Source organism: Clarias gariepinus, chromosome 18 (assembly GCF_024256425.1).
Source record: "Clarias gariepinus isolate MV-2021 ecotype Netherlands chromosome 18, CGAR_prim_01v2, whole genome shotgun sequence".
NCBI lineage: Eukaryota > Metazoa > Chordata > Actinopteri > Siluriformes > Clariidae > Clarias > Clarias gariepinus.
Window position 1 is genome coordinate 20,149,447 of NC_071117.1, and position 19,329 is coordinate 20,168,775.

Sequence of the window (19,329 nt, forward strand, 5' to 3'; positions counted from 1 at the left end):
ATGATATCGTACTGTGAGATGACTTGTGATTTCTATGTGTATTAATCATGCGCACGTATTGAAAATGAAAGTTTTCATTTTACCCTGTAAAATGCATCTACTGTGTTGAATAATACAATGTGTGATAACACCAAGTAAGCTACTTTAAAGTAGTAAAAGGAAGAATGTTAATTTGTTGCTTTGGGTACCAACATCTGGCTAAAATAACAAAAACATAATGAGCTCAGTGTTCATATTCGCTTTAAATTAAGTGGGTTTGGCAGAGATTGCGGGAGTTCACCGTCTCATTGGAATTGGCGGGAAATTTCCAACATGTGTGTTACACACTGGCTCAGACACGCCCTTATATCATTGTGCCCAAATTTCCTGCCTTTTACATTTCTCAACAAAGAGCCGCAGATATTACAATGGAGGTCGCGTTGAATGTGGTCATGACAGCCGGAGCTTTACAGAAGGAGCCCTACTGTATCAGTTAAACACCAGAGCTGACCCAGAATAAGTCAGATTACATCGTCTGTAGTGTTTTATCAGCTAATAAAGTGTTTCCTGCACGTGATTGGTTTCTGTTTTTTGACACCATTATTGGTTTACAGAGTAGCCGGGCTGTTTATTTATTTATCTATCCATCATCTCATGCCACACGTCACGTCCCTTTCACAACTGGAAAAGGCAGCGTGCTTGGAGGCGAGTGCAACCGATAGTCTTCAACTCAGACTCCCATCTATTACTGTTTAAAAAAGATTTAATGTACAAGAGCCAAAAACAGACAGTATCTGTCTTGGTCAGTTTCTTCATTTAGGAATATTTTTGAAGCTGGAGTCTATTTTATTTGGCTGTGAGCTATAAATAGTCACAGGAAATTCATCTTTCTCCAGTTCTTTAGCAAATACATGTTAACAAATTTCACATCAGGGCTATGTTTAACCACGAATGATAATTCATCTACATAAGAGGGTCTGAGAGTGTCATGAAGTCCACTTGCTCTCCAGATCCTATTAAGAGCCATAATCCGCTTTTTTAAGGAGCTTATTAATGCATCGCAGGGATTTTCACGAACACTTATTAGTTGGGTTCTAAGGAAGAATCCACGAACGACTGAGGTCGTGAACTCTGAACCACGACTTTGCTAAGGGTCGACTGCACTCTTGCATTAGCAAAGTAATGCAAACATTTTTATTTTCTGCAAAAGCTCTGGTATGTTTTGGGGCATTAAATTTTAGACCTGTTTAAAATTTAGACTGTATATTCACAAACTGATTCAATGGATGGGATTGAGTGGGAGGGGAACTGAATTGCATAATCAATTTAAATGCACAAGTCTAATTATTCAGCTTTCCAACAGAAATAAACATGGGGGTTTAATGGTTCAGGTAGGTGAAGATTAATGATCAGGCTTGAGCTGTCACAAAAAACAATAACGAGTCCAGTTAGACTTTACCATTAAATGTTTATCTTTTTTAATTTATTTTTTTATTCAGGGAAAATACATGACGGTTTACAGTTTGAAATACATGACAAGTTTTTTTTATCGTGGATTTTATTTTGTAAATATTGTTTCTTAAAACCCCCTTTTAATAAATGCAAGTCACAACTGCCACCTTGTTTTGAACATGCTTGCACAAAAGTGTCACAGACAGTCATAAAATAACCGACTTTGATGGAGCGCCCAAAACTCCACTTTCCTCAAGGCGAAACTGCCTGCCTGTGTGTTTAGGAGAGCTGCCTCGCTGCAGGCGATTGTTCAGAGCAGCTGTAAGCACCCTACAACAAGTAGCAAGGATGGATGAACAGCAGCAAATGTCTGTCTGGGAGAACACTATTATAAACACGATAATTAGGTTTCTGTATATAAAAGAAATTTATAAAATACAATGCCATAACTAAATCGCTGTTAGAAACAGCAAAAAAAACAAACAGAAATAGCTGTTTTCTTTGCAGAAAAACTCTCTCGCCAACCTATCTTACTCAAATTTAATTTCATCCAAAGTAGTGCAGGTATAGTTTAAGTCAATTCAGTTTAATTTATTCAATTTGTTTAGCATTTTAACAATTGTCATTGTTGCAAAGCAGCTTCACACAATCAAAAGGAAATTATGGAAATTTGTATGAAATGGGCGGAAAAATGTAAATGAATCAAAATGATTAGATTGTCCTTGATTAACCAAGTCGAGGGGCGATGATGGGAAGGAAAAACCCTCCGACATGGCAGCAGGAAGAATCCTTGGTGGAATAATCACCACAGCCAGTTGCTTAGGCTTGGTCTTGATATTTTTAAGATGTGTAATGGGTAACTAGATCATAAGTGGACAAGGCTTAGAGCAGGTATGAACAAGATCAACAACTAATCTGAGTAAGTGCTGTAGCTGAAATAAATTGCTGTGCCAAATAATAAGCCATGCCTCGTTCCTTCTTATTAAATTATATTACGTAAATCAGGTTAAAGAAATTGGAAGAAATAAGTTTTACTGCAACAGGCTGCAGTATCTAAAGTATTTAATTGATTGAACAATTGGTTGGTTGTCACAACCTCAGCAGCAGCCTCATTTCCCCTCTCATCTGGTACAACATTCACCATCAGCAGTATACTAATCACCGTCCTAATAATCTATCATTATCTGCACCTGTTTCTCACTGGCGCATGCCTTACGTTAGATGTTTTATTTTAATGCTTCAATGATGCATAGGTTGCATAGGAGTGGCTTAACAAACAAAAAACATTCCTCTAAAACTGGTCAGGTACAGGGACTGTGTTGAAAATGAGACACAAAAAATGTTTTTTAGGAAGCCTGGAGAACTATTCCTTAAGAAAACATTAGAAATACTAGAAAGTCTGTCTTTTTGGATGCAAAATATGAAGGGGGACAAAAGGTGGCCCAATACTTTTGCACAGTACTTTCTACATGACCATTGTGAGACTGCTGCTGGGCAAATAGATAAAGCCCATGTTATAACAGCGGAAATGAGCAGATGTTTTTCATAGCATTGTTTGCTGTTTCATTACTAAGCTTCCTTAGTTTTATTTATATATTTATATATTTTTTTTCTTTACATGTGTATGAGAGGATTTGTTAAAACATTTCTGCCTGAAAATAAGTGCAGCGAAAGTCTGGCAAAGTAAATGTGCCGGCCAGCCTTGACAGGAAGCAGTGTATGAAATCCGATCACAAACTGTTACCCAATACCTAATGCCAGGTAACTGATCGCTCAGGGTGCGTGATATAATGGCAGATGTGAACAGAGCGAAAGGCACATAATGTGAGAGCTGTACCAAAAGTAAAGTAAACGTGGTTATGATTATCTCTTTTTATTAAACAACCTTGAATGTTCTAATGGCTCATGTTGGTAGAGTAAATCTTTCGTCTAGGGTTATCATGGGTCTACTCAACATCGTCTACATCACAAGCGATGTGTTTGCACCATCGATGAACGCGGCTGAACCCCACACACCCACACACACCCAGAGGTCCTGTGGAGCCACATGCCCTGAGGTGTGAGAGATGCCCCAGGGCACAACAACTTTTTTTGGTTTTAATGTTAATTGAACAATTGGTTGTTTGTCACAACCTCAGCAGAATGGTTTTAAAATTATGGCTGATCTGTGTAGTTTATAAAGCACAAGTGTGCTTGTAAAATCTAAACATTGTTGTAACAAAATGTTTTATATATGTAAAGTGTTTATATATGTTCATATATACCCATATATATAACGCCATAACGTTAAAATCTGCTGCCTAATATTGTATAGGACTCCTCTGGGTGCTACCAGACCATTGTGACACGGTCCCTGATATTCCAATAATAATGTGAATAGTGTCCCAATCAGAGCAGTCTGATCTGATCTGGCCCAATCAAAATTAAAGAAACTGGAATGAGAGAGACTGTGTAAAACATGAATCGTTCAGGTAAATATTAGCCATGTAAACATCTTGATTCAAATATTTATTTTTAATTATAACAATTATTGTTTTTTCACATATATGTTACATTAGATGGCTTGATTCATATCCAAGAGGTTTTGCTTCCATCCCTGCATAGTAAACTCGATCAGAACAAACTATTTCTCTGATTAGCCTCCCTTTTTTTTTATTTTTTTAAAACTTTATAAAGCTTCGAAACAACCATAGATGAGGTTGAATTCTTTTAACCAATTATAACAAGTGGGATTTAGTGGAAAAGCTAACCTCATATTTAGAGAAAAACTAGTACTTCTGTTATTTTCTGCTAGTTATAATCTGTTTAAACGCTTTGAGTATGTAAACGCACGTCTCACCGGATCAGCGTCTGTTTAAACAGTTAACTTGTAATCTCTATTTTTAAAGAATCAAATCAAGTTGTTACAGTAGCAGCAGATGCTTCAAGTCCTGAGGTGGGGTCTTCACAGGCTAGACTGGTTTGTCATGTAAATCCCACAGACACTTTATCACACTCGGACCCGGAGACTCCGGGGGCCGAGTGAACACCTTAAACTCTTTGTCATGTTCATCACACCGTTTCTTAACAATGGTTGCAGTGTGGTAGGGAACATTGTCCTGCTGAAAGAGTCCGCTGCCTTTAGGCAATACTGTTGTTATGAAGGGGCGTACTTGGTCTGCAACGGTGTTTACGTTCATGTCAACGTAACATCCACATGAATGGCAGGACCCAAGGTTTCCCAAAACATTACCCACAGCATCATATTTACTGTAGTGTTCACCCACACAATGCAAGTCCACTGGATCTGTCATTTTCCCAAGACATTTAGATCTTTCCACTTGCTTATTGTTCCTGCTTTACTTTGAGAACTGACTCTTCGTTTTGCTGCCTAATATGTCCCATCCCTCATAACAAAAGACTCATTGTTTTTCATTTTACCTGTCAGTGGTTTTAATATTATTAAATTAGTGTAGACCAGTGATCGCCAATATTTTTTTTTCACCACAGACCCGTTTTATGTAAGACAGAGCATAATAAAGTGTATTAAATAATATCGTATCATAACACTGAATAAACGCTAAGGTAGTTTCCCTTTCGTGAGACGGGTTCATCTAGAAGTAATGGGAGATGAAGCGAAGGAATACACATATATAAACTGTTATTTCAGTGTTTTTGTGGCAATCTCGGGATATTTCGATTTGACTGTATCCAGACTGTCGACAGCGTTGAACTTGTCTCAGTCATACTTTTATGTTATTAAGTCCTAGCTCGGAGCTGTTGCAAAAAATAATAATAATAATAATTCAGGGATGTCCAGCATTTTGTTTTAAATAGAGCTTTTTTTTGTTAGTGGTCTCAGAGTCTCTTCTGCTGTCTCACCAATGAGTGTTCTCTATCTTTTTTTTTTTCTTTTTTTTTTAAGAATCTCTGTAGAGGCACTCACTCATTCATCTTCTATACCACTTTATCTTGTATTCAGGGTCTCGGGGACCTGGAGCCTATCCCAGGAGGCTTAGGGCACGAGGCAGGGTACACCCCGGACAGGGTGCCAATCCATCACATGGCGCACACACACTCATTCACACACTATGGTCAATTTGGGAACACCAATTAGCCTAACCTGCATATCTTTGGACTGTGGGAGGAAACCCACCAAGCACAGGGAGAACATGCAAACTCCATGTACACAGAGATGGGAATCGAGCCTGGCCGGGGAATCAAACCCGGACCCTGGAGGTGCAAGGCGACAGTAAAAGGCCCCTGCAAAGGCATATTTTTTCTCTACCGATAGGGAGAGAAGTGTGGGAAAAGAGATAAAACACAAGTGAATAAAAGACAATTTGATCTTTATAAAACACAATTCTGACATCACAATCATCAAATCACCTTTTTTTTTTCTTTCTATTTTTTCTTTTCAGTTGTTTTTTACTCTCATAGGTAGGTTTATATTATCATTGCGATCTTAATAGTTCCTGTCTTCCATCAAGGGCTACAATGATTTCACTGACTTTTTGATAGGTTGCTGTTAGGGACGGAAATCACCGGTTACTTTCCGATACGATATCATCAAGATACCCAAGTATAAGTATCAGGATTTTAATAAGTATTTTAATAAATATCGCAATTTCAAGCCTGATTTTGTTACCAATTAACGATTGATTAAATGTTGCTCGTTACTTCCTTATAACGTTTAGTTTTTTCACTTTTGAAGCCAAGCCCAGCAATTAAACAATACAAACTAACTTAAAATACAAGAGTTTTACATTTAACTTCAAGTTTTTCAGCACGTTTCTCTCATTCGCCTTAATTATTTCTAAACAAACTTAGCAAATAATTCACTCCTACCACGCAGCATGTGTAAATAGTTTACCTGTAGGATTATGAAGAAACAGGATGTTTTACCAAATGACACTCAAAAGTCAACTTGACAGTGGGTGTGCATTAGCACTGTGCAGTAGTCAATAAAATGGAAATAAAATATTTTTTAAAATTTTTTCTGAGCAGCCCGGTACTGGTCCTAAGCCCTGTGGTTGGAGATCACTGATGTAAAGCACTTGTTCAGCAGCACGTCTCTGTTGTTTTTAGGACTTCTTCACTGGTTGATGTTTTGAATTATTTATAAAGATCCCTCAAATTATTAGAGCCATAAATTATTAGGCAATCAGGAAAATGTATTTATTTATTTTTTTATTTTATTTAACCAGCAGGTAGATAAACATGGGTGGGTCCTTTAAATCCTGAGAGTAATATAATTTGATGAAGTGAGGGTGTAATATATGCACCCTTGCTTTTGCGGAGGTGGTATGATGTTTCATGTCGTGTGTGAGCAGGTAGAATGACGTCCTAAATTTTTCATACTGCCCAAGCTTTGCTTCCTAATTTACATGTCATCTGAAATTAAACACCTGCTGAAAATGTCTACCTCAACTGGAGATGATTAGTAATTTTAACTTTATCTATCAATTACCCCCTGTGTTAGATAGCCAATCTCCTCAACAGCAATCCTGCTTTAAAAAAAAATGTTTAATGTATGTAAAATTGATTATTCTTTTAGTTCTGTTTGTTTATGTTGTTTTGAGACTTGCCACGGTGGTGATCTAGTCGGGAAATACATTTCTCTGATGTGTGATGGCTGAGATTATGTTGTTTTGGGGGGTGAAGGGGGGTGGTGTTTCTCACTTTCTTCTTAATTAAAACAGGCACACACTGGCAGTAATTGGGCTTTTACTTTTCCCTTGCTGCCGTGCCTGCCTTACCCAAGGAGCTATCCAATTAATATGCAAATGAACCGATAAATATTTATGAGCGTTTTTGAATTATGCAGAAAGCTTTCTGAGATCTCTCTCTCTGTGTGAAATGAATGGCTTGTAGGACTTCAAAGCTTGCTCTTGGCTAACGAGGAACAGGGCGCAGTATTTGCATAAGGCTTTAATCAGCTGAATACTGATTACGCTTCATTATGGATGCTAGTCTCCCATTCGCGGTCTTTTGTTTCAGTGCGCCGAGCTGCGAAAGAATTCCTTACTTCACACCCCTCACTGTAACTGTCAGTATTACATTTGTACAGGAGCTACTGGTGGACTTCTGCAGGTTTTTATTTTCCTTTATTTAAAATTTTTTTCGCTTTTCATTACGTGCAGCTTCTTTCCTACACCTTCCAACACCTGATCAAATCCGTTCATGCTAGACATCATGGACTTGAGTGTTTCTGGTGAGTATGTAGTCCTCTACGTATTTCTACGTGTATTCGCTTCTTTTATTTTTGTACCCAGGGAGGGGGGAAAAAGGCCTGAAGTTTCCATGTGTGTGAAAATGGCTCATGAGGTTATGGAAATTATTTTCCTTGGGTAGCTATTATTATTTAACTTTAACTACTTTTTTTTTTTTGGATTTGTGTTCTGTCAAATTGGCTTGCAAATAAGCCTGTAGTTTAATCCAATCAGGTAAAAGCATGGAGGGAGGAGTGCGTTGCATTTTTAAGTAGAAAAATGCAGATTTCGTTTTGATTTCAAAACTTGGCGCCAGCTGAGCATGCTTGCTTCGGTAATTACAGCAGTTACTGTTTTGTTTTGTTTTTTAATTGTTGACAGTATTGCAAGTAGGATTTAAGGAGCTGTGAGTCTGGCACAAAAAGCTGCATGCAATTTTGGAGGTCAAATCCAAGGCGGCCGCAGCAGCACTTAGAGATGAGGCTCGATGGTCAGTTTTGGATCAAGTTTTGGATCAAGTCAAGATTTCATCACTCATAAATAACCCTGGTCTTTGTGTGTGTGTTTCTTAGTGCAGCAACAGAATCAAGTGAAACTGCCATGGGGAATAAATTCCAAAGTGAAAGCTCTTAAGCAATTGTTTTGTTTTATTTTTGTCTAACGCATGTATATGTGTGTGTGTTCCTCTTTTCTGTTCCAGCTGCTCAAACAAACGGTCCGGACTCGCAGCAAAAACCAAACGGACAAGCAACAAGTGCAATCAGCAACATGCAGGCACAGGCCTTGCTCCAGCAGGTAAATAAAAACAATATATATAATTTCCAGTGTTAACATTCTCATGCAGAAAAATTCAGCTTGGTTCCAGTCACCTTCTTGTCTCTTCCTGTAATTTATTATTCGGGGAGTGAGAACATAAACTAGGCGGATATTAAAGCACTGCCTCTCGATTCCCATAGTAGTAAAAAAATTCCTTCCTTCTCCGTGGAGACCAGTCGGTATAATTTATTAGGAGAAGTGCCTCTGGGGGGCGCCATTGAGCTCGTAATGAAGTAGGACGCGTTGTGGGAGGATTATTGTTAAAATTATTAAATTCGCTACTGTTATTCTTTCCCATACAGTATATTCGTCTCTAAAGGTGGTTACAATGTCCGGTAAACACAAAGCCTCACCTTCGCCTGGTAGGGGGGTGGTACAGTTGAAGCCATGTTCATTAACTGCTATATTTTGGCATTACAGATGATTCAGTTCCATTGAGTTCTGCACATAAAGATGTCGTCGCCTTCTCATCTTTGTTGGCCAGACGTTCAATACTTTTACTTTGGAAGTCCGTTAATTGTCCCTCAATCTCTCAGTGAATTAAAGATTTATTATTTTTTCTTAAGCTAGAAAAGATAAAATGTGTTTTATATGTTTTACTAATATGTTTTTTCACAAATGGCAACCATTTATCGCTTATTTTGCAAACGTACAGGTACTGCCTGAATGATTATCTGAACTGGGAAATGCATCGGAGTTTGTGTGTATGTATATATAACCTAATTCACACAGATTCGTTTGAGCTGAAGGATGCAGGGGTGTGTGTGTAGGTTTTAGTGTATGTTCGGGGTGGGTGGGGAGTTTTTCATTTGATCTATATTAGTAATAATAATACATTTAATTCACTGTTTTTGATATGTTTATGTATGACACTTGTTTAAGAAAATAAATTAAAAGAAAAAAAAAAGAGAGAGAAATGTCTCTGCACTAATTATCTCTTAGGAACGGGCTGAAGCGACCAGAGAGGTATGTTAATTAAACTGGTGCTGCAGTCGGTCTAAAAGCAGGTGAAGGAGGATATGCAAATCTATGCAGAATATATTTACACTGTATAAGGTCCTCTACTACAAGCAGTTTGATTTACACAATTATTTTTTTGCTCTTTAAACTTCCATAACTAGACCTATTTTTCTCATCCAATTCTGTTTTTTTTTTTTTTTTTCCTATGCTCATTAGTAGCTCATTAGAGGACTACAGTGATTTCAGACATGTAAATAGTAGGGACAGGACTCACCATTCGCCCCCGATATGATATCAAGGTACCTCGGTGCCGATTTGATAAAAAATTCTATAAATATCCCGATTCTATATTACATTCCCCCCCGATTTTGTTAAACTTTTTTTTAAAGGTTTAAAACTGTAATAGTTAATTAAATGTAGATTGTTCCTTTCTTATAACATTAGTTTTCTCATGTAAAAACCGAGCGCAGCATTTAAACAATACTAATTAACTTCAAATACAAGAGTGTAACATTTTAACTATAAATTAAATTAAACCAAAAAAGATAAGTTTTTAATAAAAAGCACATATATCGGTCATCCACCATGATAATTATTCTAAACAAATTTAGCAGAACAGTTCACCTGTAGGAGTATAAAGAAATGATGTTTTGCCTCTCAAATGGCTCCAAAGTCTCAAAAGTCAACTTGTGAGCATGAACTAATTCCACTAATTTGCTCCCATGTTTTGAGACTGGTGTAAGTGTGTGTAATCAGTAGGTTTGAGACAATTTTTTTAAAATAAAGTGCTTCACAGAGTCAGTTTTGTTGGTGGATGGAAATATTAGATTCTATCACTGGAAATCGAGATCTTTGTCTCTTTGTTGCCTATTGTACACTCTTGTAAAGCTTTTTATTATATACAAATAATTCTTTTGATTGTGTAAAGCTGCTTTGCGACAATGACAATTGTTAAAAGCGCTATACAAATAAAATGTATTTGAATTTATTCAGCCCAGAAATTACATTTAATCTTAATAGCCAACTCCATAAACTCAGGCTTCCTATGAGTGCACGGATAACTGTGAAAATATGGAAATCTTACCTGCAATGCCAAGTTGACCTTTCTGGCTCTTAACCCTTTGGTCCTCTCCGCTTCTGTGTCATCTAGTGATTATCACCTGTGCCAATGAAGATAACCAACTTGCACAACTCAAAGTTTTTAAATGAAAAAACAAGAAGATTGACTTTTGAGAATTTAGATGATTAGGTTGGATGTTCTCTCTGTGCAGGGTTTGTTTTCTTATTATTATTTTCCGTCCTACAGATTAAGCTTATTGGCATTCCCAAATTACCCATAGTCAGAGTGTGTTCATTTTCTAGCATTGCAATTTTCAATTCACTGGCAGTCTGCTGTGTCTTAAACAGCTATATTTCTTACAGGTTTTAAAGTATTTAAATGACAAATATTTGTAATGTGACTTGTTAAGCTGAGTGTTGGTCAGTTGCTTCCTGTACGAAGCAGTGTGCACGTGTATACTAGATGTTCTTTTAAAAAACGTACAGCGCCATCCTTTGAATTTTGGAATGAGCTAAAGTTTTCATGTTACCGTGAAGTGTGGGAGTGAATGCAAGTAAATTGCACATTGCGAGTGCGTATTACAAAATGTACAGAGCCATCTGTTGACTTTTGAGATGACCGAATGATTAAAAAAATATTTTTTTTAAATAAGGGCGTTTTCCGTTAAAGTTGCAATGAAGAAGCTCATATGTTACCTCAAGGTCGGCCAAATACACCTGTGAAAACCTTCATTAAAATTTAATATACATGTGAGAGAGAGAGAGAGATTTTTTTTTGTCCACTAGATGGCAGTACTGCACCAACCACCTATAAGCGCAAGGTGACGCGCTATTATTTCTAGAATATTCTGCTAGCATTTTGCGGAAGATACGAGTGGTTTGTTTTAGTGCTTTGACTAAAATAAAGATTTTAGTCTATTTAATATGGAAATTTACCTAAATAATTGCAAACTATCAAAATACTGTTAATCAAAAGATTTGATTAAATTACATACTGCTCCCTAGTGTTCATAGGAACCTTATTGGGCCTTTTCCTGTGGCTTTGGGAAGTAGATAATGAGTATTTAATTTAAAGTTATTTTAGTTAATTTTTTTTTATGTAATTCTAAATTTGAAGATTATGGAGATCTTGTAACAATAAAATAAAACATGTTTACTTTTTTTGTTGTCAAAATATGTGTCAAACCGCCGATGTGCGACACATACGCTGACTCACGATTTATTCAGCGTTTCGAACCCCGGTTTTATTCAGGATGAACGCTGGCTGCTCGCTCTAGTACACGTGATAAAAGGATGACGGCACACAGAAGCAGACGGCATTTCTGGTTTACTGCAGGAGGATGATTTGCGTTCGACTTTTTATTTCAAGACAGGATAATACAAGGAGGACTCAGACAATGAGTTTTTTTGTTTGTTTGTTTTAGTTGGACGTAACCTTCAACATGTTCAAAATGTTTTAGTTGCATACAGAAAATTTTTTTTGTTTACTCTGTAGCAGTTAATTGATTTCATAAATGCAACACACTATAGTTTTTACATTTTACAACATTTACACAGTGTTGTCTTCATTTTGGATGTAAGAAGTGTTTTGTGGCTCCCGATGTTTTTTCTGTGGGAAATTGGTCCGAATGACTCTTTTGAGTGTTTAAGGTTGCCGACCCCTGTTCTACACAACCGTCTTTTTATTTTATTTATTATATTATATATATATATACTGAACAAAAATATAAACTCAACACTTTTGTTTTTGCTCCCATTTTTTATGAGATAAACTCAAAGATCTGAAACATTTTCTACATACACAAAACAACCATATCTTTCGATCTGTATAGGCTGTGAGAGGGTGTGAGAGGGAATTTCTGCACAAACTGTCAGAAATAGTCTCAGAGAAGCTCATCTGCATGCTCGTCGTCCTCATTGGGGTCTCAACTTGACTCCAGTTCTTCATCGTAACGGATTTTGACAGATTTGTGAACAATATTTGAGAGATATGGTTATTTTGTTTATGTGGAAAACGTTTCAGATCTTTGAGTTCATCTCATTAAAAAATGGGAGCAAAAACAAAAGTGTTGCGTTTATATTTTTGTTATATATTTTACAAAATTTATTCATTACATTTTCTAACAGATAACCCTCACACGCCCAATTGTTCATCAAAAACAAGTTTAGTTGCTGAAGCTCATTATATGATGCAGGCTTTTACTGTAAATCTCCCTAAAACGTAAAATCTTTTTACAAAGTTCAGTAAAATTTTAATTGATCTGTATGATTGGTGATTGTGCTTGATTGTACAATGGCACAGGAATACTTTTTCAACATAGAACAAATACAGAAAGCATGCAGTACGCCGGTGTAGGAGTTTTTTTTGACTTAATTGCCTTGTTTTAATAATTTTTTTTATTCTGATACATTAGTTAAGTGTGTAACAATGTGCTAAGTGTTTCCTCTGTGTGTGTGTGTGTGTGTGTGTGTGTGTGTGTGTGTGTAGTTGAGTTCAGCAACGCAGCAGCAGTTGTTCTTGCAGCAGGCGCAGCAGATCCTGGCAGCGGCCGTGCAGCAGCAGTCATCAGGCCAACAGAGCAGCAGCACCACTGGAGCCAACATCTCTGCCTCTGCTGCCACTCCCATTACCCTCTCACAGCCTATACAGATCGCATCAGTAAGAACGACACAGTGGTTACACACACGTTAGATCTTTTAAATATTATAAACATGAGTGGGTTTCTGGGGTCCGTTCTTCGTACGTTGCTAACTCGGGTAGCTGGATTTGATTGTTGTGGATTTGTCCTGATCTTGGATTGTTTCGTTCTTTGATGCGCTTTTCGCATTCGTTGTCATAGCAACATATCCGTAAGCTTGAACCTGCTCGAGAGCAGGTTTATTTATTATGTAAACAGAATTTGGCTCATGCTCCTGGCGGGTTATGATTGGTTGAAATGACGAGGTCACATCTGATTAGTTAAAGAGCACGACTGACTCACGTGAAAAAGTATATGCCCATGGACTCCCCGCCCCCCCCCCCCCACACACACACACACACACACTTAATCGCTATCAAATATTATATATAAACATAAGTTCATAGGTTTATTATTATCAAATAATAACCCCCTTTTTTTTTATCCCTAACTTGCTTTATTTTTGCTCCCTTACAGCAGCTGCAGCCAACTGGTCATAACCTGCAGCAGTTTGTGTTGGTGCAGCCAGGACAGCTTCAGCCTGCTCAGTTTATCATCTCTCCTTCACCTCAAGGCCAGACTGGTATGTACTCTCACAGCAACATACAGGTATTCTTAACAAAAGCGTTCACAATGGAAAACCGAGACAAAATGCTGTCTTGGATTCCCCTTGCAATTTGCACAGAGGCAACACTTACATTTGACGTGTGAGATTAATTTCCTTAGGTGTATTTTTACAATTTTTGGCCACATGATGGCAGTGTGGGGAAAGGCGACAGACAGTCAAGTGGATCGGTATGCTTCATATTGCATATTCTCGTCAAAGGCGTACAAGACTCACTTTGTCAGACTTGAGAACAAATCCAACTTACGAACGTGCTCCCGGAACTGAACTCATTCGTAAGTCAGGGACGGCCTGTACATAGTATAGTGGAGTCCGGCATGTTTCTCCAGCCAGATTTCGCTTTTCATAGCCCTCACACTCCCGGTTATATCATGTTGTCCCTTCAAGACAGAAAAAGACAGTCAACTACATCAGCTGCTCATGCAGTGTCGCAGGGCTGTATAACGTGCACAGGGGGACGTCCAATATGCCGTCTTTCATGCACATGGCTTACAGATTGACAGGGGAGGGAGGATAGCTTTTTTTTCTCCCCTCTATTTAAACATCCAGTATTTTACTATTTCTTTAATAAGTTAACAAGGGTCTCATATTTGCCCCATATCAAGTGTGTCTGTTAATGTTCCTGCTGAAATACCCCTCAAATAATTAGGGATGCACTGAATGTTCGGCAACCGAAATTATTTGGCCGAAAATAAACAAAAAAAGCACTTTCGGTGTTCGGCCGAATAAATTTTGCTGAACAATGACGTTTTTAATGACGAGATCAAATAGTAACCCGCGCAGAGTAAGAGGCGCGCGCTTTATGCAGCAAACATGTCAGCAGTGTGGAAGCACTTTAAAGTGTCAGAGAAAGAGGCAAAAACGGCCGTTTGCAGACACTGTTCTGCTGAATTGTCCAGAGGGGGTGCATCTGCAAAAGCGTACAGCACTTTAAGTTTAATTTATCACTTAAAATCAAGACACCCCGAACATCATGCAGAGTACGAGAAAGACACGGCGGCGGCGGCTACGGGAACAGCAGCAGCAAATCCACATTTTTTGCACTATTTAATGCACATTTGTTGTTGTAGACATACAGAGTTACATTCTTTCAGCAGTCAGTTATAGCCCTAACATAGGCTATTCAAGAAGGGGGGCTTCGAAGATGGCCAAATAAAAATATTTTTTTATTTTACTAATTTATTTATTTTAAGTTATATTCTGCTTTGTTTGTATAATATCTGCTGGAATGTTAAAAAATGTTCAGTGTTAAATAAATATTTTTAAATTGTATTTTTGTTATTTGATTTATTTTTCTGAAAAGCAACACAAAATAGTAAAAAGCTAATTTTTATTATTTAATAAATAATTTATATAAATTGGCAAAATAAATGGGAAAAAATGCGAAACACCGCGTTCGGTATTCGGCCTTCGGCCAAGCATTTCATTATTATTCGGCTTCGGCCAAGAATTTCATTTCGGTGCATCCCTACAAATAATGCATTTTTTCATACCTCAGGCTATGCAATTAATCAAAAATAGATTTAAACTGTCCCCTGTCCACTTAAAAGCACTCCTTACATTTAAAAAAAAACAACAACAGATAAGCGTATTATGCATGTATTAAAAAAAATTCTTAAAACAAAGATAAAATGCTTAATTAATAGTGATATTGATTTATTCATGACACATCAGCCAGCACCACCGCAAACCCCCTTTATGTTCCTCCTCCTCCTCTATCTGCACAGAGCCGATCATCAAAAGAGGGGATTTTCTTATATGAGCTCACAATAGGGAAAATAACCTAATTGGATAGTTTAAGCCTCCGCCTAAACTAAGATGGAAAAAGCAGGGATTTTTTTCCTCTCACCTCCCACTCGTGTTTTGTTTGTACATTAGTGTTAATTTTGTCAGCTATTTTCATTTTATTTTAGGGCTGAAACTATTTCTCGAGTAACTCGATTACAAAAAATGGTCGAGGCAAAATCTTTTAATTCATTTTAAAGCTTGCGTTATGTTTTTGCTTAATTATGTGTTTGGCGTGACACGGATGCAAGCCGCTAGTAAACACCGACGAAGAAGCAGCTCTTACATCACCCACAAAGCCGAAGGAAACGCAAACAGTTAGCTGTGTATTGATTTGAGCGAGCGTTCTGTTGCGGGCTGCGAAAGGAAAGGGAGCGATAAAAATATCAGCGAGTCAAAGAAGAGAACTTTAGGTTCTGAAAGTTAAGTTGCACAACTTGGTGTCTTTGTATATTTATTTATTTTTATGTGTGCTTTAGTTTTCTGATACTTAGTCATTTGAAATACCTTTTTTGGTTTTTGCATCTGAGAAAATGTTTCATCTCAGTCAACTTTAAGCTATTTCTTGTATTTTGAATAATGACAATGTTTATTTTTAATAAAATGCTGTATGCATTTTAAAAATAAAAGTAGATTTTTCTAAAAAGAAAAGCAAATAATTTTTGTTTCTCTTATATATTTTATTGCTGTTTAATTAAGCAAAAGTACATTCTATCCGATTACTTGATTAATCGATTACATTTTTTGGTAGAATACTCGATTAGTAAAATAATCGATACCTAAAGCCTTATTTCAATAAAAAAAATGTTTTATGTTTAGTCAAGTTTCAATCAACTAAAAGGCTAGACTCTTCTCTTTTACCCGAGTAATACTGCTGTGATAAGGAAGAGTTAAAGATGACGGAGCTTGTAACATCCCGTCATAGCACACGCTAACCACTCCTGATTTGCTGCGCACCGTGACCCGGGAAAAACTGCTGCTCATGACGTAATGAATAAACACCGCAATCACAACAAATTGTGATGAAAATTTTTATTAGGGTTTTTTTTTATTTGTTACCACATTTCAAGAAAAAAAGGTTGTCAATGAACATAATAACGATAAATATTCGTTGACGACCTTTTTTTTTTTTTTTTTTTTACCACTATTGTAAATGCAAACTGGAGACGCATCTGATTTCTAAGAATGACTGGAGAGTAAATTTTACATAATGAGTGCCCTTTAAAATGTTTGAATAATTTTCTTTTCCTTTCTGTTTATTTTTTTCAGGTCTTCTTCAAGGCCTTCAAGCCCAGAATTTTCTGACGCAACTACCTCAAAGTCAAGCCCACATCCTGCAGCCTCAGCCAAGCATTCCTCTGACTACACAGGTCAGGACTTCCCCCCCAGCCTCTGCTGTGCAGTCTGTGCATCTTTGACAACGTTACCAGAAAAAAACTTTTCTATCCCAAATTTGTCCTGGTGGGGAATTTGGGCATCATTGACGTTTTTTTTTTTGTTTTTTTTTCCCTATATGCACAGGCAGCAACACGGAAGATAGCCGCCATGCCATCTGCTGCACCGACCACAACGAAGCAGGTGGATGTTTCCGTAGTGGAGGAGGCCAGTGAACTGGAGGAGCTAGAGCAGTTTGCCAAGGCCTTTAAACAGAGAAGGATTAAACTGGGCTTTACTCAGGTACCCCGTGTTTCAGTGTGATATATTTCGTTGTGCTTGACTGATGATGCTATCAAACGTCATCCTAGCGTTAATACTTTCTCTTTTCATTCAATCACCAGGGTGACGTTGGCTTGGCCATGGGAAAGCTGTACGGGAATGACTTCAGCCAGACCACCATCTCTCGCTTTGAGGCCTTGAACTTGAGCTTTAAGAACATGTGCAAGCTCAAACCTTTACTGGAGAAGTGGCTCAATGATGCTGGTTTGTCTTGCAGCTCTTTTATCAAACTCTTGTCGTTAGGGATTCAATAACCATAAATTAATAAAAAGTTGTTGTTTTTTTTTCTCCCCACCATTGTAATTATCTTCAAGCATACCAACGATGAGCCTAAAATTTTTTTTACCTAAACAAGTCACATAACATTCCTTCACTCTGTGTTTGCAGAAAACATGACTTCGGAGTCTGCAGTTTCCAGTCCCAGTGACATGTCTCCAGGGGTTTGTGAGGGTCTAAATCGACGGCGGAAGAAAAGAACCAGCATTGATACAAACATTCGCATCGCCTTGGAGAAAAGCTTTATGGAGGTTGGAGAACATCATTTATTAAAACACTAGCGGCCAGAGTTACCTTACAGTGGCAACTTTCACTTAATATCAACAAACCAGTTATGATGATGATTTTTTTTTTTTTTTCTGCAGTGTTATATTGGGTAGTCGTGCTAATTTAATAAAAAAAAAAAAAAAAATGCTTATCCACTTTCCCTTGAAAGTGAAAGGTTTACAAGTCACCGTGTTCTTGTTATTTAAATAGGAATTCTGTGTTAAAATCCATTTTACAGCAGAGCCAAAAGCCAACTTCTGAGGAGATAACACTGATTGCAGATCAGCTCAATATGGAAAAGGAGGTGGTGAGGGTGTGGTTTTGTAACCGCCGGCAAAAGGAAAAAAGGATCAATCCCCCAAGCAGCAACACTTCCAACACGCCCATCAAAACAGTCTTTAACCACTCTCCGTCGGTGGTGGGTTATTTTAAATTTTCCATCAAGTTATAGTCATATAAATGTAATTCTCTTTGTGAATCTAGACCTTTTTTTATCAGTAGTTAAGGCTAATTGTCTGTTGTGTTCTCACTAATGTTGATAGATATCCACTGCATCAAACACACTGAATGTCAGTTCAGCAATTTCTCTCGGTACTGCTTCCGTTCCAAAGCTTACACTTGCAGGTATGTTGTTTCATGTAATAATAAGTATAATCTTGTTTTTGAGTTATTTTTAAGCGTATACTCTCTTAAAACACTTGACAGGACCTGGCCTTGGTTCTCAATGTCTTTTTAGATTTACAATTGTCGTAATGGGAGGAAATGAAATTCAGTACAAATTCAAGATTATAAAGAATTATACATTTGTTGATTGATTCTAATGAAAATTGCATCTGGATCAAACAAGTTCTCCCAAAATAAAGGTTGTGGAGTCGGACTACAAAAGTTGTGCATATTTTCTTCCTTTTCGTTGCTTGATATTTTTTATTTTCTCTCTTGACTTCAGGAACGACTCTCGGACCAGTCACCTCAAACACTGCAACAGTCATCTCTTTGGCACCTGCTCTCGCCACTCCAGCTCCAACCGTGACATCACCATCGCTCACTCCGTCTGCTACAGCAGCAAGTCTGACCGGTACAAAACAGGAATCTATTCGGACGACAGAGGCCGGGTCCAACATAGCAACATCAACCGCACAGGGAGCCGGACAGCTCGTCATGTCCCCGGCAGGGCTAGGTGGAGCGAATCTGGCAGCCATGGCAGCAGCTGCAGGATTTAACCCAGGGATTATTTCACCCTCGCAGCTAACACAGGGGTATGAATATACAGTAGGGGTCTGAGGCATGTAATAGGTTTGTACGAGTGAGTGCTCGGGTTAATAGTTTTATTATGGTGTAATTTCAGGGGAGCGTTGTTTAGCTTAACACCAGCATCTCTTGGCAATGCTCTGACCCCAGCAGCACTGATGAACACCACCACACTGGCCACTATTCAGGGTAGGGGAATGTCAGCATTTCTTTGAATATATTTGGCTATATTTTAATGTCTTCATCTTATAAATTCCTCATTTAAATTATTTTATGT

General features: G+C 37.7%; 1 protein-coding gene across 3 annotated transcripts in view; it reads left to right on the plus strand.

Moving 5' to 3' along the window:
* Positions 1 to 19,329, plus strand: part of pou2f1a (POU class 2 homeobox 1a) — a 28,232-nt gene that overhangs the window by 5,166 nt on the left and 3,737 nt on the right. For 2 of the 3 annotated variants that reach the window (XM_053476892.1, XM_053476891.1), the window contains exons 2-13: positions 7,554 to 7,624; positions 8,323 to 8,417; positions 12,946 to 13,116; positions 13,613 to 13,718; positions 16,815 to 16,915; positions 17,067 to 17,222; positions 17,324 to 17,465; positions 17,649 to 17,788; positions 18,043 to 18,222; positions 18,347 to 18,428; positions 18,751 to 19,060; positions 19,150 to 19,241. In XM_053476892.1, the coding sequence (XP_053332867.1) occupies positions 7,594 to 7,624; positions 8,323 to 8,417; positions 12,946 to 13,116; positions 13,613 to 13,718; positions 16,815 to 16,915; positions 17,067 to 17,222; positions 17,324 to 17,465; positions 17,649 to 17,788; positions 18,043 to 18,222; positions 18,347 to 18,428; positions 18,751 to 19,060; positions 19,150 to 19,241 (1,606 nt within the window). In that variant the 5' untranslated portion in view covers positions 7,554 to 7,593. The remainder of the gene's footprint in view (positions 1 to 7,553; positions 7,625 to 8,322; positions 8,418 to 12,945; positions 13,117 to 13,612; positions 13,719 to 16,814; positions 16,916 to 17,066; positions 17,223 to 17,323; positions 17,466 to 17,648; positions 17,789 to 18,042; positions 18,223 to 18,346; positions 18,429 to 18,750; positions 19,061 to 19,149; positions 19,242 to 19,329) is intronic. The other variant, XM_053476893.1, reaches the window with a different exon arrangement.